Source organism: Scatophagus argus, chromosome 9 (assembly GCF_020382885.2).
Source record: "Scatophagus argus isolate fScaArg1 chromosome 9, fScaArg1.pri, whole genome shotgun sequence".
In the NCBI taxonomy this organism is placed as follows: domain Eukaryota; kingdom Metazoa; phylum Chordata; class Actinopteri; family Scatophagidae; genus Scatophagus; species Scatophagus argus.
The window spans coordinates 13,693,637-13,715,162 of NC_058501.1; the positions used below are offsets into that span (position 1 = coordinate 13,693,637).

General features: G+C 40.8%; 1 protein-coding gene across 1 annotated transcript; it reads right to left on the reverse strand.

Moving 5' to 3' along the window:
• Positions 1 to 8,780: 8,780 nt before the first annotated feature.
• Positions 8,781 to 18,788, reverse strand: pde11al (phosphodiesterase 11a, like). Its single transcript, XM_046399682.1, has 20 exons — positions 17,771 to 18,788; positions 16,911 to 17,069; positions 15,617 to 15,706; positions 15,196 to 15,336; positions 15,003 to 15,067; positions 14,715 to 14,835; positions 14,345 to 14,420; positions 14,191 to 14,258; positions 13,952 to 14,044; positions 13,027 to 13,077; positions 12,687 to 12,833; positions 12,495 to 12,602; positions 12,165 to 12,274; positions 12,000 to 12,090; positions 11,361 to 11,461; positions 11,052 to 11,129; positions 10,870 to 10,933; positions 10,484 to 10,558; positions 9,991 to 10,074; positions 8,781 to 9,872 (listed from the first exon to the last, which is right to left on the reverse strand). Exons 1-20 carry the CDS (start codon positions 18,542 to 18,544, stop codon positions 9,549 to 9,551), a joined length of 2,820 nt encoding a protein of 939 aa, XP_046255638.1. The 5' UTR covers positions 18,545 to 18,788; the 3' UTR covers positions 8,781 to 9,548.
• Between the last annotated feature and the right edge of the window lie 2,738 nt (positions 18,789 to 21,526).

Genomic DNA, 21,526 nt, shown 5'->3' on the forward strand with positions numbered 1-21,526 from the left:
GTTAGATAGTGAAATTGATACCACTCTCATATATTACGTGCAGTAAATACAAAGCTACAGCTAGCAGGTGGTTAAATTGGATGTGGATGTTTAAATTGGCAAGGTTTATACTTTTCAGCTTTTCAGGACAGCAAAAATGTTATCTCTGTTTTTAACAATGATTCAGATGTCCTCTTCCTCTTGGCAGGATTTCTGCTCCTGACTTTAGACGTGGCCTTTTGGAACAACTGTAAATATTTTTTGCCTTCCATTGTGTGTTGGACAACACATCATATGAAGTTATTTTCAAGCATAAACCAAATGAGTGTACATTTCCCAAAATGTCAGACTATTCCTTTACTCATGCTGGAGGCAAACTACAGGATGTATAACATATGTCTCTGACTTAATTTAAATCAAAGCCACCTCTGTTTGTACTCAGGACAGCTTTTCCTCAAGTAGACAGCTTTATATTTGCCATGAAATACTTGCTGGGTGTGAAAATTTGTTTCCATATCTTGCTTACCACACATTGGTATAAAGCACTGAAAAACCACAACCACTCCCTTGGTTTGAAGCCCTGCCTGGACCTGACAAAACATCAAACTGATTTACATTGTCCATCCTCCAAAATGTCCTTTTCAATTAGAATCCTATAAGGGACTAATCTGGAAAGCATTAGTCAGTGAGTCTTGAAAATAAATTGTTTGCAGCTGAGAGTAAAAAGTGGAGGAGGGGAAACTCAGAGGGGGTAACAAGTGGCAAAGTGAAATGCCATGTTTAGGCTGATGCACAGGAAACAGGCTCTTACCAGCCAGGAAATGAAGTGGCAAGCACAGGCTGGCTTAGACGAGTCTTTTTAGTGTGGAGACACCAGGGCTCCAGCTTTTGTCCACACACAGCCAATAGTAAACAGCGCTGTGATGTTTTTAAAAGACTTTAAGTGCTTGGGGTGGCTCAGTGGTATGGTGCAATGAGGTCTTCAGTTTCTCAGACCCACAGATTCCTCTTCCCCTTGCTGTCTCTGAGGGGGAGCCAAGTATATGGACACGATGTGAAAGAGCTGAAACAAATTTATGTGCAAGTGAGGAAAGCGACTTCTCTGACTTATGTTTTACTGTCAACATGCGTAGCTATTTAAGAGTAGTTCAAAATATATATGGTATAGATTTTACATTTTTGTCCCTAGATACGCATGTTCTTTTCTTTCCATTTACTGAATTCCCACTGTTTTTCCTGAAACCCACAAAGAAGAAAGATACCTGGGATGATGGTGGATAAACTCTATCACCCCAGCATAACTTTGGCTGAATTTCCTTAGGAACAGCTGAAGGTATAATCATGCTCTTCTCAAGATGAGGAGATGTCCATTAAATAAAATATTCTATGATTTTTGAATGCTGTTAGATTGTCAGTTCATGATGGCAGCATTATGAATCCTTGTTTGTTCTGATTTAAGAAATTAACAAAAATTAAAATCAATACTCTGAATCCTTTTTATTAAAAGTTACTCCACATCTTTTTATTTTTAAACTGTTCAAAAGAAACTCCAGTCACCAGTTTCCCACACTGTTCACCAGGAATGCTACTGAACAGTACAACACATAAATCACTTGCATGAAGGACCAACAAAACAAAATAAACAGACGTTATGCTTATACTCTATAAAGACATCACGGATGAAGGCTAGTGTTACAGTGGGTCCCTGACAGTGTGTAGCGTGGTTAACTTGACACAGGGCGATGAAGGGCCACAGCTGCCAGACTCAGCCTTGGCTGGTACAAAAAAACCTGGAACGTTGGAATCTGAATACTTTAAGAGTCTAAAATACTGACATCAGTTAATCCTCAAACCACAGGGAAGTCAGTTGTCTTGAGTTTTGAAAGTTTGAAAGCTACAAGCAGGCGAGAGGCGGAGTACATCCTCATCACGGATTTCATGGTAATCTCTCAATCGCTGAGATACACAGTCACATACAGTATATCTGTGTGTTCCCTATTGATTGCCAATGCTACATGACCACACCATCCATGGTTCAATTCTGTGTTTACTGTTTTCTTTAGAGCAAAAATCTGGGATCATCAAAATCAGCGAGACTCATCCTCTTGGGACCATGAATGTTTATACAAAATTTCATGAGAACCCATCACCTAAAGGTTGTTGGGATATTTCACGGCCAAACAAACAAAATAAACAGAAATCAATTGCATAATCTGAAGAATAATACATATACAGAATTATGGAACTACATTAGTATATTTTCAGAGTGTTTCTTTAGTCAGAGAGAAGAGAGAATGACGGGGAACTGAGGCCCATGTAGACAGCAATTTCCCATTTGTATTAACATGTTCGAAGGTCAGAGCTGGCTGGATGCCTACACAAACCCAGTGCTGTTTCTCTCCAATGTAAAGGACCACCTCTGTATGAGGACCTGCCACGATGATGGCGAGGAATGATTCATACCATGAAGCTCAGGGCTAAGTTGAAGTCAGTATAAACAATTGCAATTGAGTTAATGTATTCTGAGCGTGTGTGTGTGTGTGTGAAAGAGAAATGAGAAATACTGCTGTCTGTCTGAGCTGGGATTTGAGCTGGTGTACATGTTTGCAGGGTTTATAATTTCATCTCACGGGCAAACAGTTATGATTCAGTGTTGGGGGGACCTGAGCTGCTCTGCTTTGACATTCATGTGGGGCTGGCCGTGGAACACTTGGTGATAATGGTGCGTTAAGGCAATTCAAGCTAAACACCGTAGCACTGTGATGGAGCTCTAAGAGACAAGTGACGAACATTTGCACTCTCAGTAGATTATCAGAGTCTGCACATGCATCATTCTGCACGGTGAAGCTCAAACATTAAGCTGTGGAAATGAGTAGAAAAAACATACTTTTGACAGGAGGGGGACTTCAATAGTTGGTAATGATGTCCGAAATACCGTCACTCTTCTTAATGTAACTAAGAAGTACTTATTATTTGCTCCTGCAGCTAGGATTTATTGGCTGTGTCACTTTTGCACTCCTTCATCTCAGTTGTGGTTGTTTCCATCTGTTTGGGGGGAGGTTAGAAGTTGACTGGCAGAGGTTCTGCTCTCTGAGAGTTAGTGGCTCCAGCGGCTCGCTGGAGGGGCTTGTTTCTATCAGGGGTGAAAAACCCGCCCGTCCATCACCCTGATGGAGCTGACAGCCATTCAGCAAAACCAGAGGAGTTCCTGCCAACAATCAAAGGGCTTTTCATTGAAGGAATCCAGCTCTGGCCTGTCATCAGGGAGAGGCGTTCCCAGCTGTCAGCAGGACTGGGGGGATACTCTGAGTACCGCCTCCCTTTTTTCAAAGTCTCTGGTCAAATCCACTGGCATTGGTCAAGAGCACATGCTCCACCCTCTCTCTTTCTCTCTCTCTCTCTCTCTCTTTCTTTGTCTTTGTCTCTCTCTCTCTCTCTCTCTCTGTCTCTCTCTCTCTCTCTTTGTCTCTCTCTCTCTCTCTCTCTCTCTCTCTCTCTCTCTCTCTCTCTCTGTGTCTCTCTGTCTCTCTCCCTCTCTCTCTGTTTCTCTCTCTCTCTCTCTCTCTCACTTCCCTTAAAAGTCAGTTTTTCACCTAATTCAGCTGTTCTCAACAATGCAATTCATTGTTTGTGGAGCTTTTACTGCTTACATATGAGGCTTTATTATTTTCAGTGTTCCATTCAATATGATTTCAACATTCATTTTTAATGAAAATACTGTTCTCTTGCTCCCCAGTAATGTCAGTGCTCTAATTCACCACTTGAGGGAGGCAGCAGCATGGATGAGAAACCTGTTTGGAGATATTTGCAGACAAATGATCACATACTTCTCCTGACCATATTAATGCATCCAATTTCTTATAAAACTTAAAATGCTTTTGTGTTGACTTGAAAATCTTTCATTTGATTCTGCCTGATTTTTTTTTTAATTTTCCTTTACCTTTTCCAGTTACCTTTGCTTAGTGAAGTTATTTTTTTGTTTGTGTGTTTGTTTTTCAAATGAAATTATTTGGGCTGCAAGTATTGGCATCTTCATTGATCATTATTCTAATGGTTATTTTTTTTGATTACATTCTGTTACTAAATTAAAATGTGAAAATGACCATCACAGTTTCCCATGGCTCCAGAAGTCCCAGTAGTTCACAGTTCAAAGATATTCAGTTTAAAGGGGTTTAAAACGAGGGAAAGCAGCAAGACTTCACATTATAGGACCTGATATTTTTATTAACTGGCATTTCTGTGTGAAAAATGATTCACTTTTTAATTTTAGCTCTAATAAAATTACTAGTGAAAAGTATTTTTTTGTAAAAAAAAAAAACCCAAAAAACTGCTCATTTATCAAATCTCTAAATGTAAGTTTAAAAATAAAACACTTAGATGAAACAATTTGTTTTTTATTTCAGTTCCACTTGCAGTAAAGTCTTCATGCAAGAAGTGGCTTGCTGTTGCAATTGTTTGCTTAAAACTCTTCCAATGTGATCCTGACAGTGTGAGCTTCTTTGAGCAAAGCGATGTGATGTTGTTCAAAGTCTTCAAGATCACCGTATTTATTAAGAGTGCAAGTCTGGTGAATTATGATCATTAAAATACACACACAACAAATATCAACAAGCTATTGTAACATTTCTGTAGCACAGTGTCAGACTACAGCCCTGTCTGATGCTTCACTGGGTCTGCTATTACATAACCAGTGAACCGCCTGCATGAATCAATTATTCAGCTCCATGTCATAACACTGAGGATGCTTTGATTATGACAGACAGCCAGACAAGGCAGAGCAGTAAATGGCAAAGAGAAAACACGCACCAATCTCCACTGAGTCTGTGGCTTCATCATGTGACTGCTGAGGGAGAGCACCTTCAAATAAGATGTGTATCTCCGCTGTACTCAGTGACTGCATGGATGCTTTTAAAAACAGCCTTCGGCAGCTGGGGAGTCGGCGCAAGCCTGTTGTGCACAAGTAAATGTCTGTAAGTCTTTCCACATGGGATTCACAGTGTGCCGCGGTCATTCCAGGTCAGACAAAGGAGGGCAGATATATTTTCTACTTTGTCAAATGTATTTCATGCATGTTTCATCACTTGTAAGCCCCATCCAGGCAGGTCCTGACTGACTACAGTGGTTGGTCCAAAGGTTAAACAGTAAAGTAAATCTTGATTTATTTGTCAGATTAATCAGCCATAAGCATCTGTTCTGGACAACTTATCTCATGACCCAGAGTCAGAGAAAAAATTAAATAATGATGAGCTGTAAATGTTCAAAGGCCTCTTTTTTTTTTTTTTTTGGCCTTGCACTCAGGGATGAAGAACAGCTCTAGTCACGTCCACAGTAAATCAGGAGGTTAAAACCCATCATACTTTATAATGACAGTGTGTCCTTCACTTCTTTTGTACATTCTCTGTTAAGTTCTGGCTCTGCATAACGATGATTCAAGACTCTTGCTGATTCTGGTTTGTTTCTGACTGTACAACGTGAACACTGTAATCTCTTAATGCACATGTTTTATTGCAATAAACAGATTATTTGAGCTATTGTGAAACCTCTTCTGTTCAATCACACATATCTGGTCAACAAAAACAAACAAACTATGGAGTATGCTTTCAGCATTTGTTCACATAATGTAGGAAGTTTACATGGGCAGATAATCATCATATGTATAACAATGTAAACAGTTTACTTAGCGCAAAGACAGTCCTGCTAATGCGATGATCAAAAGCCCCTGAACAGCTGCTTAATGGACGTCAGGATGAGACAGTTTTATCAAATGCAGCTCGGGTTCGCTAATAATCCTGCTTTCAAGTTGTTTGTAATGATTAACGCAAGCAGATGTTTACAGTAAATGTGCCGAACATGAATTGAAAGGCAAGTAATTACATTAGCATCTGCATAAATCACAAGTTTGCTTTTATTTAAAACAGTGAAAAGATAGTCAGAAGGTGTTTTCTGCCACCATTCAGTAAGTGTTTTTTTTTTTTTCTTAATCAAGCTCTAACCTTCATGATGTCCTGGTGAATACGTTTTTATTGAAGCCATCACACTGATGCCTGCCAGTGCTCTGTTTATACATATATAAAATCATAATAGAGCGTTAGTGTTGTATCATAAAAAATATATGTACATAATAAAATAAATAATCATGAGGAGAACAAAGTTATTCCTGGTACTTTAGTATTGAGAGAATGTATTAATATTCATAGTCTACTTCACACTATTACATTTGCATGGCTTTGCTCGCCACAATCTAGTTTCTAAAAATGGATACAGGACATTTCCTCAGCACTTACGGAGCATTAGTGAAAGAGTGATCTCATTACTGTGATTATGTTTTGCATGCGGTGTTTGATGTCTTCACTTTATTCTCAGAGGTTATTGCGGATTGTTCAGTTTCTGTTTTCTGCCTCCATCAAAAATGCAATCACTCAGTGTGCAAACAAGGTGCATGGATACCTTAGCGGTCTGCATCTGTTTATCACTGTGTACATATAGTGCAGTATGTCAGACTGAAGAGGAGCGAAAGACATTGTGTTGGCTGTGAGGGTGATAAAACAGAAAAAACAGAAGAGGAGAGAGAGGGAGAAGGAGAGAGAGATGGGAGGGGGGGGGGAGTAGGGAGAGATCAAAGACTGTGGCAGAGCCAGGCCCTGTATCAAAAATGAGGTTGGAAGGCTCTCCCTCCTCTCTCCATCCTGCTCTCCCCTGATCATCGACCCTGAGGAGAATAAACTCAATCCATGTTAAATTATAGATTAAGGCCCGGCACTGGCAATGGTTTGGCAGCTGGCGGCTGTATGTGTGTTGAGCTGGAGTTTTACACACTGCTGCTGCTGCTACTGTTGCCTCACCTCGCTGCCTTATTAAAATCAACATCAAACGCTCTCCTCAGATGAATAACGGGATTTAAAAGAGACTGTATGAATATGTAAAAATTCTCTTGACAATGGCCTCTCTGAGAGGCTGTGGCTGTGTTTTGTTCGGACTCTCTGCTTCGTGGATGAGTTAACCTATAGCATAACTTTTCAGATCACGGGGAGGTTTGGGGGGGATGTCACCCCCCTTGTTAGCAAGATGACAAAAATGCATCCAGAATCTTTGTCCCTGAATGGTAGCCTAGCTGTGCTGTGCTTTGATAAATCCATGGTGCTGTCCATGGAGATAAAGTAGATTAAAGTACACTGAGAAAAAGTGTATTTGGGCTTTTTCATTAGCATTAGCATTCATTCATTTTCATATTCTTTGACCTATACTATAAACACTCAGTTCTATGTTATAATGTAGCCTATATACTCTATACAACAGTGTCACTTTCATGACCAAAGAAACCGGTAGCAACATGTACGTGTCTGTCTGTAACAAAATGGGGTTAGGATTCTCACCCCAACACCGAACATCAGGCTGTCATCTCCTTGTCATAAATTAATGAATCACTGGCTGGTATTATCTAATAGAAATTTGAAATGTCTTTTTGCTCTGCACTTTGTTCTTAATCTATTTCAAACAGATGGTATTTCAGTCACAAAAAGCTATCTATATCCATATCCACAGAGACTGAGGTGTGACACAAACAGTTTGGCTTTGAAGTCTTCCATCACTCTTATTCTTGTCTTGCACACCAACAGACATGAAATGAGAAAAACCATTTCCAACTTCAAGTCATGATAATAGGTAAAGACAAACAGTATGTGATAAGTACTGTTGTACGACAACCACTGAGCTGCATGGCGCAAATCACCTGCATCACCTGTATTTTCTTTATTTTGTCACTCACTTTGTGACTGTTACAACCTTTTCACATCATCAGGAGAGAAATCCAACTCACAGTCTGCTGCAAGTGCCTCCCTAAAGTATCAGTACAGGCATTACAGTTCTGTCAGTAAACCTGAATATAATCTACTCTCTGCTCTATAATATTACATTGGTTAAGTGAACAATAGCCATGAAAATGTTGCATGACTTTTGTTACATGTATGAATCACAAGTTACAACAACAACAACCACCAGTTTCCACGCCACAGCATTTTATTCCCAAAACCAGCTGGAGATCAATTTACTCCCTTTTACCTGAAATGTAGCAATTTTTTAATCTTCTCTAAGAATGTATTTTTAGTGGACGGTGTATAAATAGCAGAAGAAAATGCCAATTGTACATAAATATAGTAAGTCCGGTGTATGAAAAATAATGAAAGTATAATTTTGGTAAAGTCTGTGATCCAAAATAGAAATCTTTATCTGTTCTTAACAATAATAGAGCAGCAACAATATTCTTACGTAACAACACTTAGTATTTCCCTTACAGCGATTTCATGCAAAGCGAATCTCATAGGGCAGTCAAAGGCATCGAGATAATGTCCAGTGTCAACATCAAACGTGATACATGCATTTTCAATATATTCAGCATGCATACATAATACTCTGATGAGTCTTAAACACCAGAAACAAATGGATACATGTACACACACTCTGCTTTAAAAGAGCCTTAAAACTTTAATTCAGGCATTTTTAAATGCTGTACAACGATGAAGCCTTCTAAAGGCATAGTTCATCTTTTGTCCTTCTGACAAACTGATGATTTTCATGCTGCTGTCTGCAGTTTAAAGATATACTGAACAATAAATTTAACTTTACTTTGCTCTGCTAATGCATATGTACCACTCTCATCCTGAGGGCTTACTACAATACATTGTACATAACAATTACATTTACATGTGGGCACATGTAAACAGAAAACTAAACTATATCTTTACTGTAAGTTTTTTTCAGACACATAAGACACACACACATACACACACGCACACAAACACACACACACACACACACACACACACACATGCACACACAAACATCAGCCTGAGGAGTTTATCAGTGACCTTCCTTACAAAATCAGTACCCTAACATTTAGTCTCTCACATTTATCTGCCTCATTACAAGGTTTTTGTATAAATTTGGCAATTTACATAACTGATATCACACACACATGCAATTCAACAAGCTAACGACCAAAGGCTCAGGTAACCTACAAACACTGAAAACAATGCCATGCAGGATTTGCAATTGAGGTAAGACAGCCTCTCAGTAAGGAACATTCAGGAACAAGATCATGCTCCAGTCTACATTCAACATGGCAATTTATGTGACAGAGAGAAATCACAGTGATTCCTTTTTGTGATGTAAAGGCATTCCAATGGGCTTGTGGCTTTGAGGCAGTTCCCATTGCAAAACATTACAGTAATAAGTGGCCCTCTTTGGTTTCAACAGTAGTCCTTCATTCTTATACATTTCAGAAATGAAAAGCTTCCAAATAGATAGATAGATAGAAAAGGCAGGGTGTGGGGTGGGGTGGGGGGGTTGACTGCCCTTTAAATAGAGTTTGATTTACAGGAATTATTCATGTTCCTGAGTTTAACACAGTGACACTTTGGGCAATGTGCACAGCAGATGAAATCTGCATTTCATTCACCCAAATTTTTTTATTTTTTAAATCTTGTTAGGGTAGTGCACGTGTTAGAAAATCACAGGGTATGGGAAGAGCCCCATGTGAGACAGATAAATCTATATATAACACTTTGCTTGCTTTACTTCTTTGCTGCAGCTGTTGTGTTGCCAGCTGATGTTGGTTCCTCATCACAGGAGCCTTTGTTCAGTCCACATCCCACTTCCGGACTGCACTGCACAAACTTGATGTTTTCTGGTGTCTTCAGAGTCTCTGTGGAGTCTGGGCTTTGTTTGGTTTCTGTGTTTTCATGGGACTCGGGACTGTGATCTGAATCAGCACTCTGGCTGGACATTGAGGCTCTGCGTGAATGCTGGTAGGACAAACAGAGGTCCTGCCATTTATTTCGATTGGCATCTATCCCATCAATCATCGGCTGCAACTTTCTGTTGAGTTTCAGCAGAGCCTGGGCAGAGACACAGGAAAGCACAGTTGATATTCACACTCCTAACACTCCTAAATTAAGCTTTTGTTTTTGCTTTTTTTAAATTAGTTGTACAGTAAAAGTTTCCACATTGAGGTACCTGGTAAAGGGGTTTACATATCCCATCTATCCACTCCAGCTGCAGGACAGGTAGTTCATCTTTACGATTGCGGTCGAATATGGCCTATAGAGAGATGATAATCTCCTGTTATCCACAACCCAACCATTCATCATGTCATTTTGCCACTTGACAAAAGCTGGTCACACAAATGACATGGTTTGATTGCATGCTGACCTAGTATTATGGGCTGTCCCAGGAGAAATCATGCTGAGGTTAGTATGTCAGCTAAAGACCTAAACAAGTTAAATTAAAATGGACTCATGCTTGACTTAACATGCCATTGGAAAGTGACATTGGAGCCCTGGATTTAGTGCTCTAATCAAGGGCTTTGCCAATGTTTAAAACCAGGAGGGAGGTGTTTTAAGGTAGGAACAGACTTTAATACCCGCTCTTGTTGAATGATACAGAAATCTGTGTGCTAGAGAAAATAATTCCAGGTGAAAGATAAGAGTTTGAAAGCTTGTTTACTTACTGCTGGGGTCAGCTTAAGCTCAGACCTTTCTCTGTCACCTTGTTCAAAGAATTCACTCGTCACCAACTCTGCAACCTTGGGACATAAAAGCCAACCATCTTTATCTAATTTAATTTTATTTTTCAATTAAAATGTGGCCTCACATGTAGAGCGTGTGTTCATTTTGCAGTATTTTCTGTTAAATTTGATTAATTTGTGTGATTTAGCAAGAAAAATTCCTCAATTTTTCAGGGTGAGCATGCAAATCTCTGGAGCCTAAACCTGACAGTATGAAAACATTAGAACATGCAAATAGCTCCTTTCTTAACCAAATTCCATCTATATTTTTATATACCCATCAAACATGAAAGCACAGACATCAGTAACTTTGTGATGGGATCTCAAACCTGTTTGGATATCATCCAAGGACGAGTGACGGCACCCAGATCACATGCTGTCATCAGCATGGACCTGTTGACGACATCAAAACTCATTTTCAGCAACGTGTTATGCTCTTCACAGTTAATGTGATTTTTTTTTTTTTCGCATTTTGGCAATGGCAAGTTTCATTTAGTACAAAGGCAGAAACCTGAGAACTTCTCTGTGTCCTTCATCTGTCCAGCTGAATTCTCCAGACAGAACACACTCAAAGAACTTGGTTCTGCGCCTTACAATGCAAAGAGATAGTCAAGGATACAGAAAATGTTAAAAGGTAACAGAATAGACGCTAAGACTGTTTTCACTGCACAAGCACTTTGCAATAACACATAAATCTAAAAGCTACTTTTTCCATTTATGTTCAAGAAGTTACCCAATAATCTGTATAAATCTGTTTCAGTTTTACTTTTTACCAATCATGGACTTCTTCAGTTCTGATTCCATTAAAAAGGCCACTTACTCAAAGTGCAAAGTAAGGTCTGTGGAGAGAATAGCTTGCTTCAATAGCTGCATCATGTTGCTGTACTCTTTAGAGCAGAGGTTTGCAAAGATATTGTGACCCTGTGAGGAAAATAAAATACAATAGCATACAGCAGGCACTGTTGAGAGGACGTACACAAAAGCAGGCAAGGATGAGTACTAGTGGCTAAAATGCCTCCTTCCAGCCAGGGCATTGGTAAAGTCATCGCTCACTGTCAAATGAAGCTCTCATTATCAGTGTTAATTAGCAGTGTGTATGGACTTTCTCTCTCTTCTTTTAAAAAAAATCAATAGAGAATACAGTTCCTAATGATCAAACTGATCTACACCTGAGACCAAGAAGCCTCATAGCATCGATGGTGGTCACTGCTGCTGCCTACCAGCAGGCAGTTTGTGCTTCACATTGTCCCAAGCTCAAACTGCAGTTCATGTTTATTGTCCATCATTGTCCTTCCATTGTCCTTCCATTGTTGTCTTTTCATAAGTTATTTTCAAACAGCCCAAGAAAGGGAGAATGTATAAAGGAAGAAAATCTTACAAAACTCATCCAAAGCCACCAATATGGTAAAACCTCAGAATTCCTTGAGCATTTTGAAGGTATGAGGAATAGTGGTCTGACCTCACTTTGTAGGATCATGACTGCATGGTTGAAGTGGTGATGCTCCAGAGTGGCTGACGTTCCATAGAGCAGAGCCAAAGCAGAACCTGTCCTGCAGGAAAAAACAGAGCAGTGAAACTTTCAGTCACTCTGTTTGCCATCATACTTTAGTTGTGACTCACTTACTTGGCTTGAAACGCATTGTTGGTGCCTCGGTGGTCCAAGTCATGACAAAGACAGCCGACCATCAGTGCCAGTATCTCTGCATCTGACAGGACATCCTGGAAATTGGCTGTCTACCAAAGGTAAAGCGGATATTTATGTTTTTAGCACCTACTCAGCAGAGTCAAAGACAACATTTAGTGGCATACGATACAATACGATACGATACAATAGGGTGGAATGAGATGGGAGAGGATGTGATGGCATGGAATTGGATGGGATGTGATAGGACAGGATAGTCTTTGAAGACAATATACATAAATCTGGCTTGATTTGGTGCAGCTAGAAACTTACTCTGATCATAATGAACATGCACTGTGACACGTTAAAGGCATGTCTCCAGTTATGGTAAGCCACGGTCCGATAATTCTTCCTCACAGTCAGAAGCCAGCGGCACAAAACCTACAAGAAGACAGATGTACAGGTGACATACAGACATACACACGGTGGACATCTGATGTCACATGACACATTCCAGGGCCTCACCTCATAGTCAATTTTAAACTTTTGGACAACGCCAAGTTCCAGAAACATCCGAAGTGACGCAGTGATCATGGCGTCATTGTCCAGAGAGAAGTCGTTGAAGTGAAACTCATCGATGCCTAACTCACTGCTCAGGGGGATTTTAGCTGCCTTGAGGGAAGAGGACAGAGCTGTCAATCACACAGTGCCAGTGAGGGAGGAAGCACAGCACTACAGAACATTGCAAACAGATTTAAAATTGCATGTCACCTCAATCACTCATTCATTACAGATTTCATACATTCAGAAAGTTAGTGATCATATGCATATGACTGTTTTCTTGATGTTCCTACAGGAAAGTTACCTTGAGTCTGTCAACTTCCACCTTGGAGCATGTTGCATGGTAGGACAACATCTGGAGAGAAAAAGCTCAGCACATCAGTCGGATGCATAAAACTCATTCTGATGCTGATCTAATGCTAGATGAGATGAAAATCCCAAAATAAATAAGACAGTGAAAAGGTCATTCACTGCTGCAGAAGATAATCAATATGTTTTCCTGCTTATTTTTTAACTTATGGAGGTTCAAGACAGTACATTTACAGGTGTTATATTTTGGGCCCGTCAGGTTACAGCAAATGAGTGTGTGTTGCCTTAGATGAGAGGTGAGCAGACTGGTACATGTATTTATCATGAATTATTGAAAGCAGCTGAAATATTTATGGTGGAGAAGCAGAAGCATGTTTGCTGAGGATAATGGGACTGTTCAGGTTAGATACCGGGCAGTGGAGCAGAACGCAGATGGAGACACTAATGAGAGCCTCTGTTAAGATTAGCATTAATCAGTGACACCACTTTCCTCTTCAATTTCTGTTTTCTCATGCACTCGTTTTGAATAAATATTAACAAGCGCAATAAAATCTGTCTTTATTTTGGAGCATTTAATTTAGAGTGGATTGTTTTAGTTGTACACAATGGATACTTGGTATCTTTCATTCATTTATGTCTATGAAAATTCATCTTCGATATCGCTGGTCCGTTTTTAAAGCACTCCTTGTATAAAGTTCATAAACGTAAGGAATTTAGATATATCAGCAGGTATTTTTAAATTGACATGCACTGATGTTTACTTTTATATATCTTATTTGAGCACTTTTTAATAATGATTTAATGAATTAAAAACACAAACAAAAGCACAATAAGAAAAAAGTCATACATTCAAATCTATATAATCGACATGTATTACAAAATAGCAGACTCTGATGGCATCAGTGTGCTGCAGGTCTTACATCCAGTGCTACAGACTGCTTGGCCCATGTCTTCTTAACTTGATTGTACATCATGGTGTTGTTGATTCCAAGTCCGCAGAATATTACAAATGCCTGTACACAAAGAAGAAGCCAGAGAAAAATCACAGTCAGAGATTTGGCGGCATGTTTATAATATGCAACAATGAACAGTTAAACAAAGTTTTGATGGAACAGCTGTAATCAGTCATTAAAAAAAAAATAAATAAAAAAATAATAACCTCAAACAATCTCTGGTCTGCATCATTGAAGGTCTTCCTGTCCAGGCGATTTAGGATTTGAGCAACGCCTGTAGAAACCACACATTCATCACTGACTGTAACATGAAAACTGGTTTCCCAGTGAGGACAAATTGATTACTTCTGGTTAACTTACCAATGATCTGATGAGTTCGATTCCAGATAGGGACACATAGCACTGATCTGATGTGAAACCCTGAGGCCTGATCCGCCTATCAAGAGAGAGGACAGTAACAGCAGAGCAAGGCTGAGAACAGTTTATGTTTGTCTGAGAAATTTCAATTTTGAAGACATGCCTGAGCCCACATTTTGCCTTCGACTGGAAAATTAATGAAAATACACCCCACGAAAGCACTGAAAAACATCATGTAACAAATACAAATTCACTAGTACTCACAAGTACTGTAACAATTACATGTTTTTTGTATTTGCTGGTGTTTGTGGTGTGTGTAAATGCATTTGTGTGAGCTCTGACAGCTCCGATGGGCAGACCATGGAGTCCACACCTCAGCATCAAAGCGTGGGTCCTGACAAACGTCGCTGATGTTCACAGGCAGTCCTGTGGAAGCCACCAGCTCAGCAATGCTGTTATTGATCAGCCAGTCGGAACATGATAGCTTCTCCATGCTGATGTGACCAATAACAAACAGGGGAAGAATAGTCTGGGCACTTAAATATGTAACACAACAGCTGTAAATATTGAGTGTATCCATGTATCATGTGGCAACTTCCAGTATCCCCCCCAGAATACATAATCATTCTCTCTCTGTGTCTGTCTGTCTGTCTGTGATCACCTGATGTCATGGTCCATGTTGCACAGCGGAGACATGAGCTCAAACGTCTTGGAGAACTTCACAACCTATAGAAGTGACATTTATCATCACAACCAGCAGCGACAACATTCACAACAAAGACAGGAGAGGTTTGCATAAGAAGGGCCATGTATTTTGAGCAAATTAATCTGTGATAAAGAACCAGAGGTCTCACAGGCGAGTCGATGTCTTCGAGGAGTAGAACAGAGCAGCGCTCACACTGCAGCAGGGTCAGCGCTCGCTGCATGATCTTCCTAACAATCTTCTCCAAGTCGGTCTGTTCCTCAAACAGGTCATTGACCACCTCCAGCAAAGCCTGTGGCCATGAAGAAGGACACTTATGTTCAGGGTTTTGTTAGCCATTAAGTGAAATCCCTTCAATGGTAACATCATGTTTATAAAAACTATTGTCTAATGAATAGCTGCTATAAATGTAAGATATGCTGGTGCCTCAACAGTGCAATTAAATTGCTGTTAACTGTATATTTTATTTCGATTAAGGATTTGAATTTTAATGTTGCTGTTCATTGTCAAGTAATGAAGTAATCCGACATCTTTTACATCTTTTTGTAAATGCACAGTTCACATTCTCTTACCCTACTCCTTTCATACTCTTTGCGAGACTCTGAAAACAACTTGGCATTGGAAATCGATATTCCACAGAACGGTAGATACATCTGCAGTACCTGAGGAAAAGTACAACAAAGTGGTGAAAGACAGGGACAATCTATAAATGTTGAAATTTGTATGTTAAACAAAAGGGCATAAAACTGAGTAAGAAATAGTGTGTGAGATTGGAGGCAGAAAGCCATGATGGCATTAGTTTCTTCTCTGCACAAATTTCTCTCATATAGATTCCCTGTTAATGAAGTATTGATTTAGAGACAGAAGGCACTTAGTGAGACACGAAGGCCCCAAAAATGTCTAAATAAGCTGGCAGATCAAGACGTGTTATTTTCTATTTTCAGCATCTTTGTTGCTCAAAGGTAGTTACTGCTTTGTTTGAGCTTTATTTAGGGTTTTGTTTTAAATTCACAAACAGCAAAATGTTCCTAAAGAAAGCTTAAATCACCTAAAAAACAAAACTCTGTTTCAAGCTGATGCTCTTTGAAGTAGAAACCTCACAACATAGTGGAAATAAATGATTTTCTACAACTTTATTACGCCACCTGGTGGACAAACTGTTGAATCTCAGGTGCAGCCAAATTCTAGCAAAAACTGGATTTTTTTCTGAAAAAGATTTATTGCACCAGCATCTGACAGTATTTTGGTTTTCTTGATTTTTGTTTTTAGTGTATTTACCCAGAATGAGTAAAATGAGCACCTTCACTTTCCATTCTCTGGACACACACTTAAACAAGTGATTTTCACATCCACAAACTGGGAGAATGAAAATGTATTCAGAAGCTATATGGAACTCTGAATGAAGCGAAAAGATGCAGATTCTAGTAAACCCATTTCAACTGAATTGCTCAGGGAGTAAATGTAGTGTATCCACTCAAAATGAGCTTTCTAAGCATGCTTATACATTGCAAAGCCAGACACATTTAATACTCCACATTTGAGTAAGAGGTTGACCTCCTCACTTCATTTTTCTGCCATTTTGCTTCCGAGGGAACACTTTGCCCCTCTCCGCAGCCATTAAGAAGATTCACAGTACAAACAGTGTTTTTATCCGCATGGCTCAAGAGTTTCGATGTGTGTGTGTGTGTGTGCGTGTGTGTGCGTGCGTGCAGTGGGAAGGGGATACGCGAAGCTTAATGGTCATACCAGCTGCAATAATACTAAAGATGATAAATAGCCAGTAAAAGGCATAGAAATGTGAAAATCCCCCGGTAACACGGATCTGATAAATGTGTGTTTCAACTGAGCGGCATAACAGATCCCCACCTTCTCATCATCTTCAGTAAAGGGTGTGCCTATGGGATTTTTGTTGATTGCTTGCACAACACCAATGACTTCTCCGTCGCTGTTGCAGATGGCCATGCAGAGGATGGACTGAGTCTTATAGCCTGTTAACTTGTCTATCTCATCACTGAAGCGGTGGTCCTGGAACAGTAGGCACATAAAGCACACATTACACATCTATCAAACAAGAGCATGAGCCCACATTAACACAGAGATTTATTTTATTATCAGCAAATCCACTGTACGACCACGTCAGGGATTTACACTCTTTGTCACACATAAACAAGCATGGCGCAAAAATTAGGTGTGATTCTCGGTTCGTAAAATCCACGGCTTTGCAGGAGGCCTTTTGTTTTTACAGAAACTATAATACTCCTCGCTGACATATATCTACACGATTGCAGTAATAGACCGCACGGGGACATCATCATGCAGCCTTAGCCTCCCAAGCAGCCCAGGGCCATGATATAATGATGTGAAGCGCAACTGGTAGCGTATATAACACGGGATCTGGTTTGTGGGGAACGGATTACTTTGCTACCCTTTTCTTTGGCTATTGTGTGGAGAGGGTGCTTTGTTTTGTTTTGTTTTTAATTCTGAAGTTATTACCTGTCCTTTCTCCACGTCTTCGAGCCGAGCCGAACCTTTCAAATACAACCGATTCACTCCTCTCTCCTTTTGATGTAAGAGAGAGGAGTTTAATGACAATGTTCAAGCGAAAAAACACGGGTCTGATCCCCACACCAGACTCTGACCTTAAATAGGTTCGCTCACTGTAAACCCGCCGGCATAAACTTTTTGTGCGGTGTATTATGATACGTAAATATCAGGCTCGTATTTACCTCATATGCGTTTGAGATGTTTACAGTCTCACCGTGCTCCGCCACATATCCAATGATACCCTTTCCCCATGGCACCTGCACTTCATTGGAGTTAAGGGTGCTGGAGGATGGTCTGACAGTGGTGCCTGAGTGCACATCAAAGAACTTGGACACCAGTGTTCTCTTGTGCGCGGGCCCCTCAACAAGGAAAAGCGAGCACCTGTCTGCATCCACCAGGATGCACACGTTGATCAGGATCTTGTAACTGAGGTTCGTCAGGTCCAGGTCGTTGGAGATATCCTTCACTAACTCCAAGAAAAACTCTCTCTCGTTGGTTTCCTTAAGTCTGTATTTGTAGTCGATGGCGCTGGACGCGTACTGGGGCACGTTGACCCTGGACTCCAGCAGGGCGCTCAGGATGTGCGCGGTGGTCGGAGGCAGGGAGCTGGCTTTACGCAGGAGCGCGCGGCGCCGCATGCTGGACTGGGACTCGTGTTCGCTCAGGCTAACATGCTCGTCGTAGGTCCGGTGTGCGGTGGTGGCTTTGGACCGGGCGAAGTTCCGTCGCAGCTCCATGTGGGACGACCTGCGCCGGAGCCCGTCTGGGTTGGTCGGCCAGAACGGGTCCCTGGCAACGCCGCGTCTCTCCTCTGCTGTGGACACTTTCGACGGCTGATGCTCCTTCAGCCACCTGCTTACCTGATCACATTTCGCCTTTCGGACGAGATACTCCTCGAAGAGATCTGGGTGGCAGTCCAAAAACGCCTCCACATCCGAGAAGTCAAACGTTGTCATGGTGAAAGCCGCCGTGAGGACCAAATGAGCCTCACAAATGTGGCAGAAGAAGAGTTAGACGAGTAGGTGACGGGAGGATGTGGCTACAGCCGAGCTTCTCAGAGAAGTGATGTCCTCAAAACATTTATTCATTCACCCCCCCCACCCACCCACATGTGAGCCAGTCCATCGTACTGGTTCACACGTGACCCTGAAATACTCGGAGCAGAAGTATTCATATAAATTCGAGTCCTTACTGATGACGCTTGAGAGACCGGCAACAGTACAGCTGTCTGTCAAGCGAGACTGAACTGTGTCTCCAGGGACTTCTGTGGAATACTATGCAGAGGTGTGGAAAAAAAAAACAAGGCGCCTACATATCCTCTCTCTAGAAACTGGGGAAAAAAACCCACTGAGGAGCAGGATGTTAACTCGCTCTCTTTATTCTACACCACCAGAGACGCAATCAGTGCAGCGCTCCAGTCAAAACCGAGAATGCGTCTGATGTTTCATTTACATTTAAAACGTGCAGGCAGGCAGTTTTTGAAGGTTGCGCAATATGTGCCATATCAACTTTAGATAGATAGACAGATATGTGTGTTACCTTGCAGTCAAGTGGCACACACACCTCCCCACACACACATGCAAACACCCACACACTGGCTGTACTTCTGTAGGCTGCGACCTCTGCAACAGTCTGTGCTGCTGTTTTAGCAATTATGACAATCTTACTTCAACAAAGTGGGTTTCAGTAGGCCAGCTTTAACCATACTTTACAGGTGGCAGGTGAGATTCTCCTACGAATAGTTCGGTGGCCATGTGGTGTATTTGGGATGGCACTGAGAAATATGCTACTACACTTTAAGAGTTTAAGATCTCTGGATGGCTTGTTGATACAGTAATTCCTTTGGCTTTGCACTGTGCACACTTAGTGAATATTTCTCAATTACCTGGACTGGGTACAGGTAGTATTTCGTAAGTACTAGGTGGTTACAGGGATCAGGTGGGGTTAACCCATGGGGTCTAGCAGGCAATTTACAGCATGCATGGAAAAAATAACCAATGTCTGGTGTTTCAGAGGTTATTGATGAGGTAACTATTCGAGCTACTGATTAAGTTGAATTTCTGTTGGTGTGCACAACCCTGTTGGGGTTAAACATGCATCTGCACAGTAACTTTAAATTATCGAAATCACTGCAGGTTGTAACACATTCACAATGCGGCAGCAGGAAATGTAATCCGGAGAGCTAGGCGGTTCCGCTGGGGCAGAGCAGGGTAATTGGTTACTGGACTTAGCTTAAGCTGCTTGATAGAACTTGGGCATTTTGCTGAGACTTCATTCAAGGTCTCTTGGGAATCCCAATTAAAAAGCAAAATGCAGAATGTGGGTCTTGTGAGGGCCAACAATCAAGGTAAACCTTGCTGCTTGGAAAGCAGTCCATGTCGTGTCCGAGGAGAGCCAACTGCATTGATTATAAGTCATGGCTGCATGCTGATTGAAAACAGGTATTTAGATGCAGTTTTCTGATTTCTGAGGCTTTAGAGAGATCAGGTGAGCTGTCCTATTTTAACGGCCCTGAACATGGTTGTTTTGTTTTTGTTTTTTTTACATTCAGTTTCTCACTGTGAGTAGGCTAATAGGATCCATGCCAACGTTAGAACAGCTTTTGATATTTCACATGAGAGATTTCTGTATCTTCTCTTTTTCCACTGTTCATACTGTCTCAGTTAGGAAATGGTGGTGTCACATACCTCACACCATGCACCAATCTGGGTTTAACTTGACTAGACTGGTTTATAGATATATATATATATGTGTGTGTGTATATATATACATACATACCAAAACATTTTGGACAATTCTATGCTTCCTACTGTGTGACAGCAATTTAAGGAAGGCCTTTTTCTGCTCCAGCAAGTTTTCCATAAAGACATGGTTGGATGAGTTTGGTGTGGAAGAACTTGACTGGCCCACATAGAGCCCTGACCTCAACTCCATCAAACACCTTTGGGATGAACTGGAATGGAGATGGTGAGTCAGGCATTTTCATCCAACATCAGTGCCTGGCCTCACGACTGTTGTAATGCATGAGAGTGGAAGCTCTTCTAGCTACAAAGTAGTCTGTGTATTTAGAATGTAAACTGATCAGATCTTTTAGACTTTGATTGCTACTTGTTCTGTAGCAAAATCAGGGATTATTTTTGATTCACTCACTATGAACTGATGCTGTGAGGTTCCTTAATTGGGACAAAATCTCATCAAAATCCCAATCTCATTTAATTTTATTAATTTATATTATTTTTGGTCATTTTTAAACTTTCATTAGAGCCTTATCTAGAGCAGTAAGTTGGTTTTGTTCATGCAGGCTCAGTCATGGCAGAGTGACAGCACTGCAGACGGCACACGTCTAGCACATCTACTAAATCCTAGTAGAAGATGTTCCACAAAATGAGCACACAATTGCTAAATCAACATAAGAACAGGATGGTTCTCAGGCTGAAATTATCTTCCAGATTGTTCATAAGAATACTCTCCTTGAACAGGTTTTACAGCCTTGTCTGAGGCATACCACCTGATTTTATAACTGTTTCCATGTTGCATAGAGATGGAGACAACAAAACCTGACTCCTGTCACCCAACACCACCCGTGCACAGCTTGTATCCAGTGTCAGCGTGTGCCAGCCAGACCCAGCTTGATTTTCATTCCACCCCATGCTTAGTTGTATGAGATCACCAAGCTGTGAACGTGTAGTATTATCAGATCCACACTTAATTATGGGCATTCTGAGCAGTGATTGCCCGCTGGATATGAAAATATTAACATAATATGAAACATGAGCACATGAGCACATCTTACCCCCACCCACCCCAGTTCTTGTGACTTTATTTTTAAAAGGTTACAGTTCATCTTTATAATGTAGCATGATATCGTTCCAGCCTCTGGTCTTGTAAAGGCTTTTTAAACTACACCTCAGTGACATTACATTCTATTACACTTCATT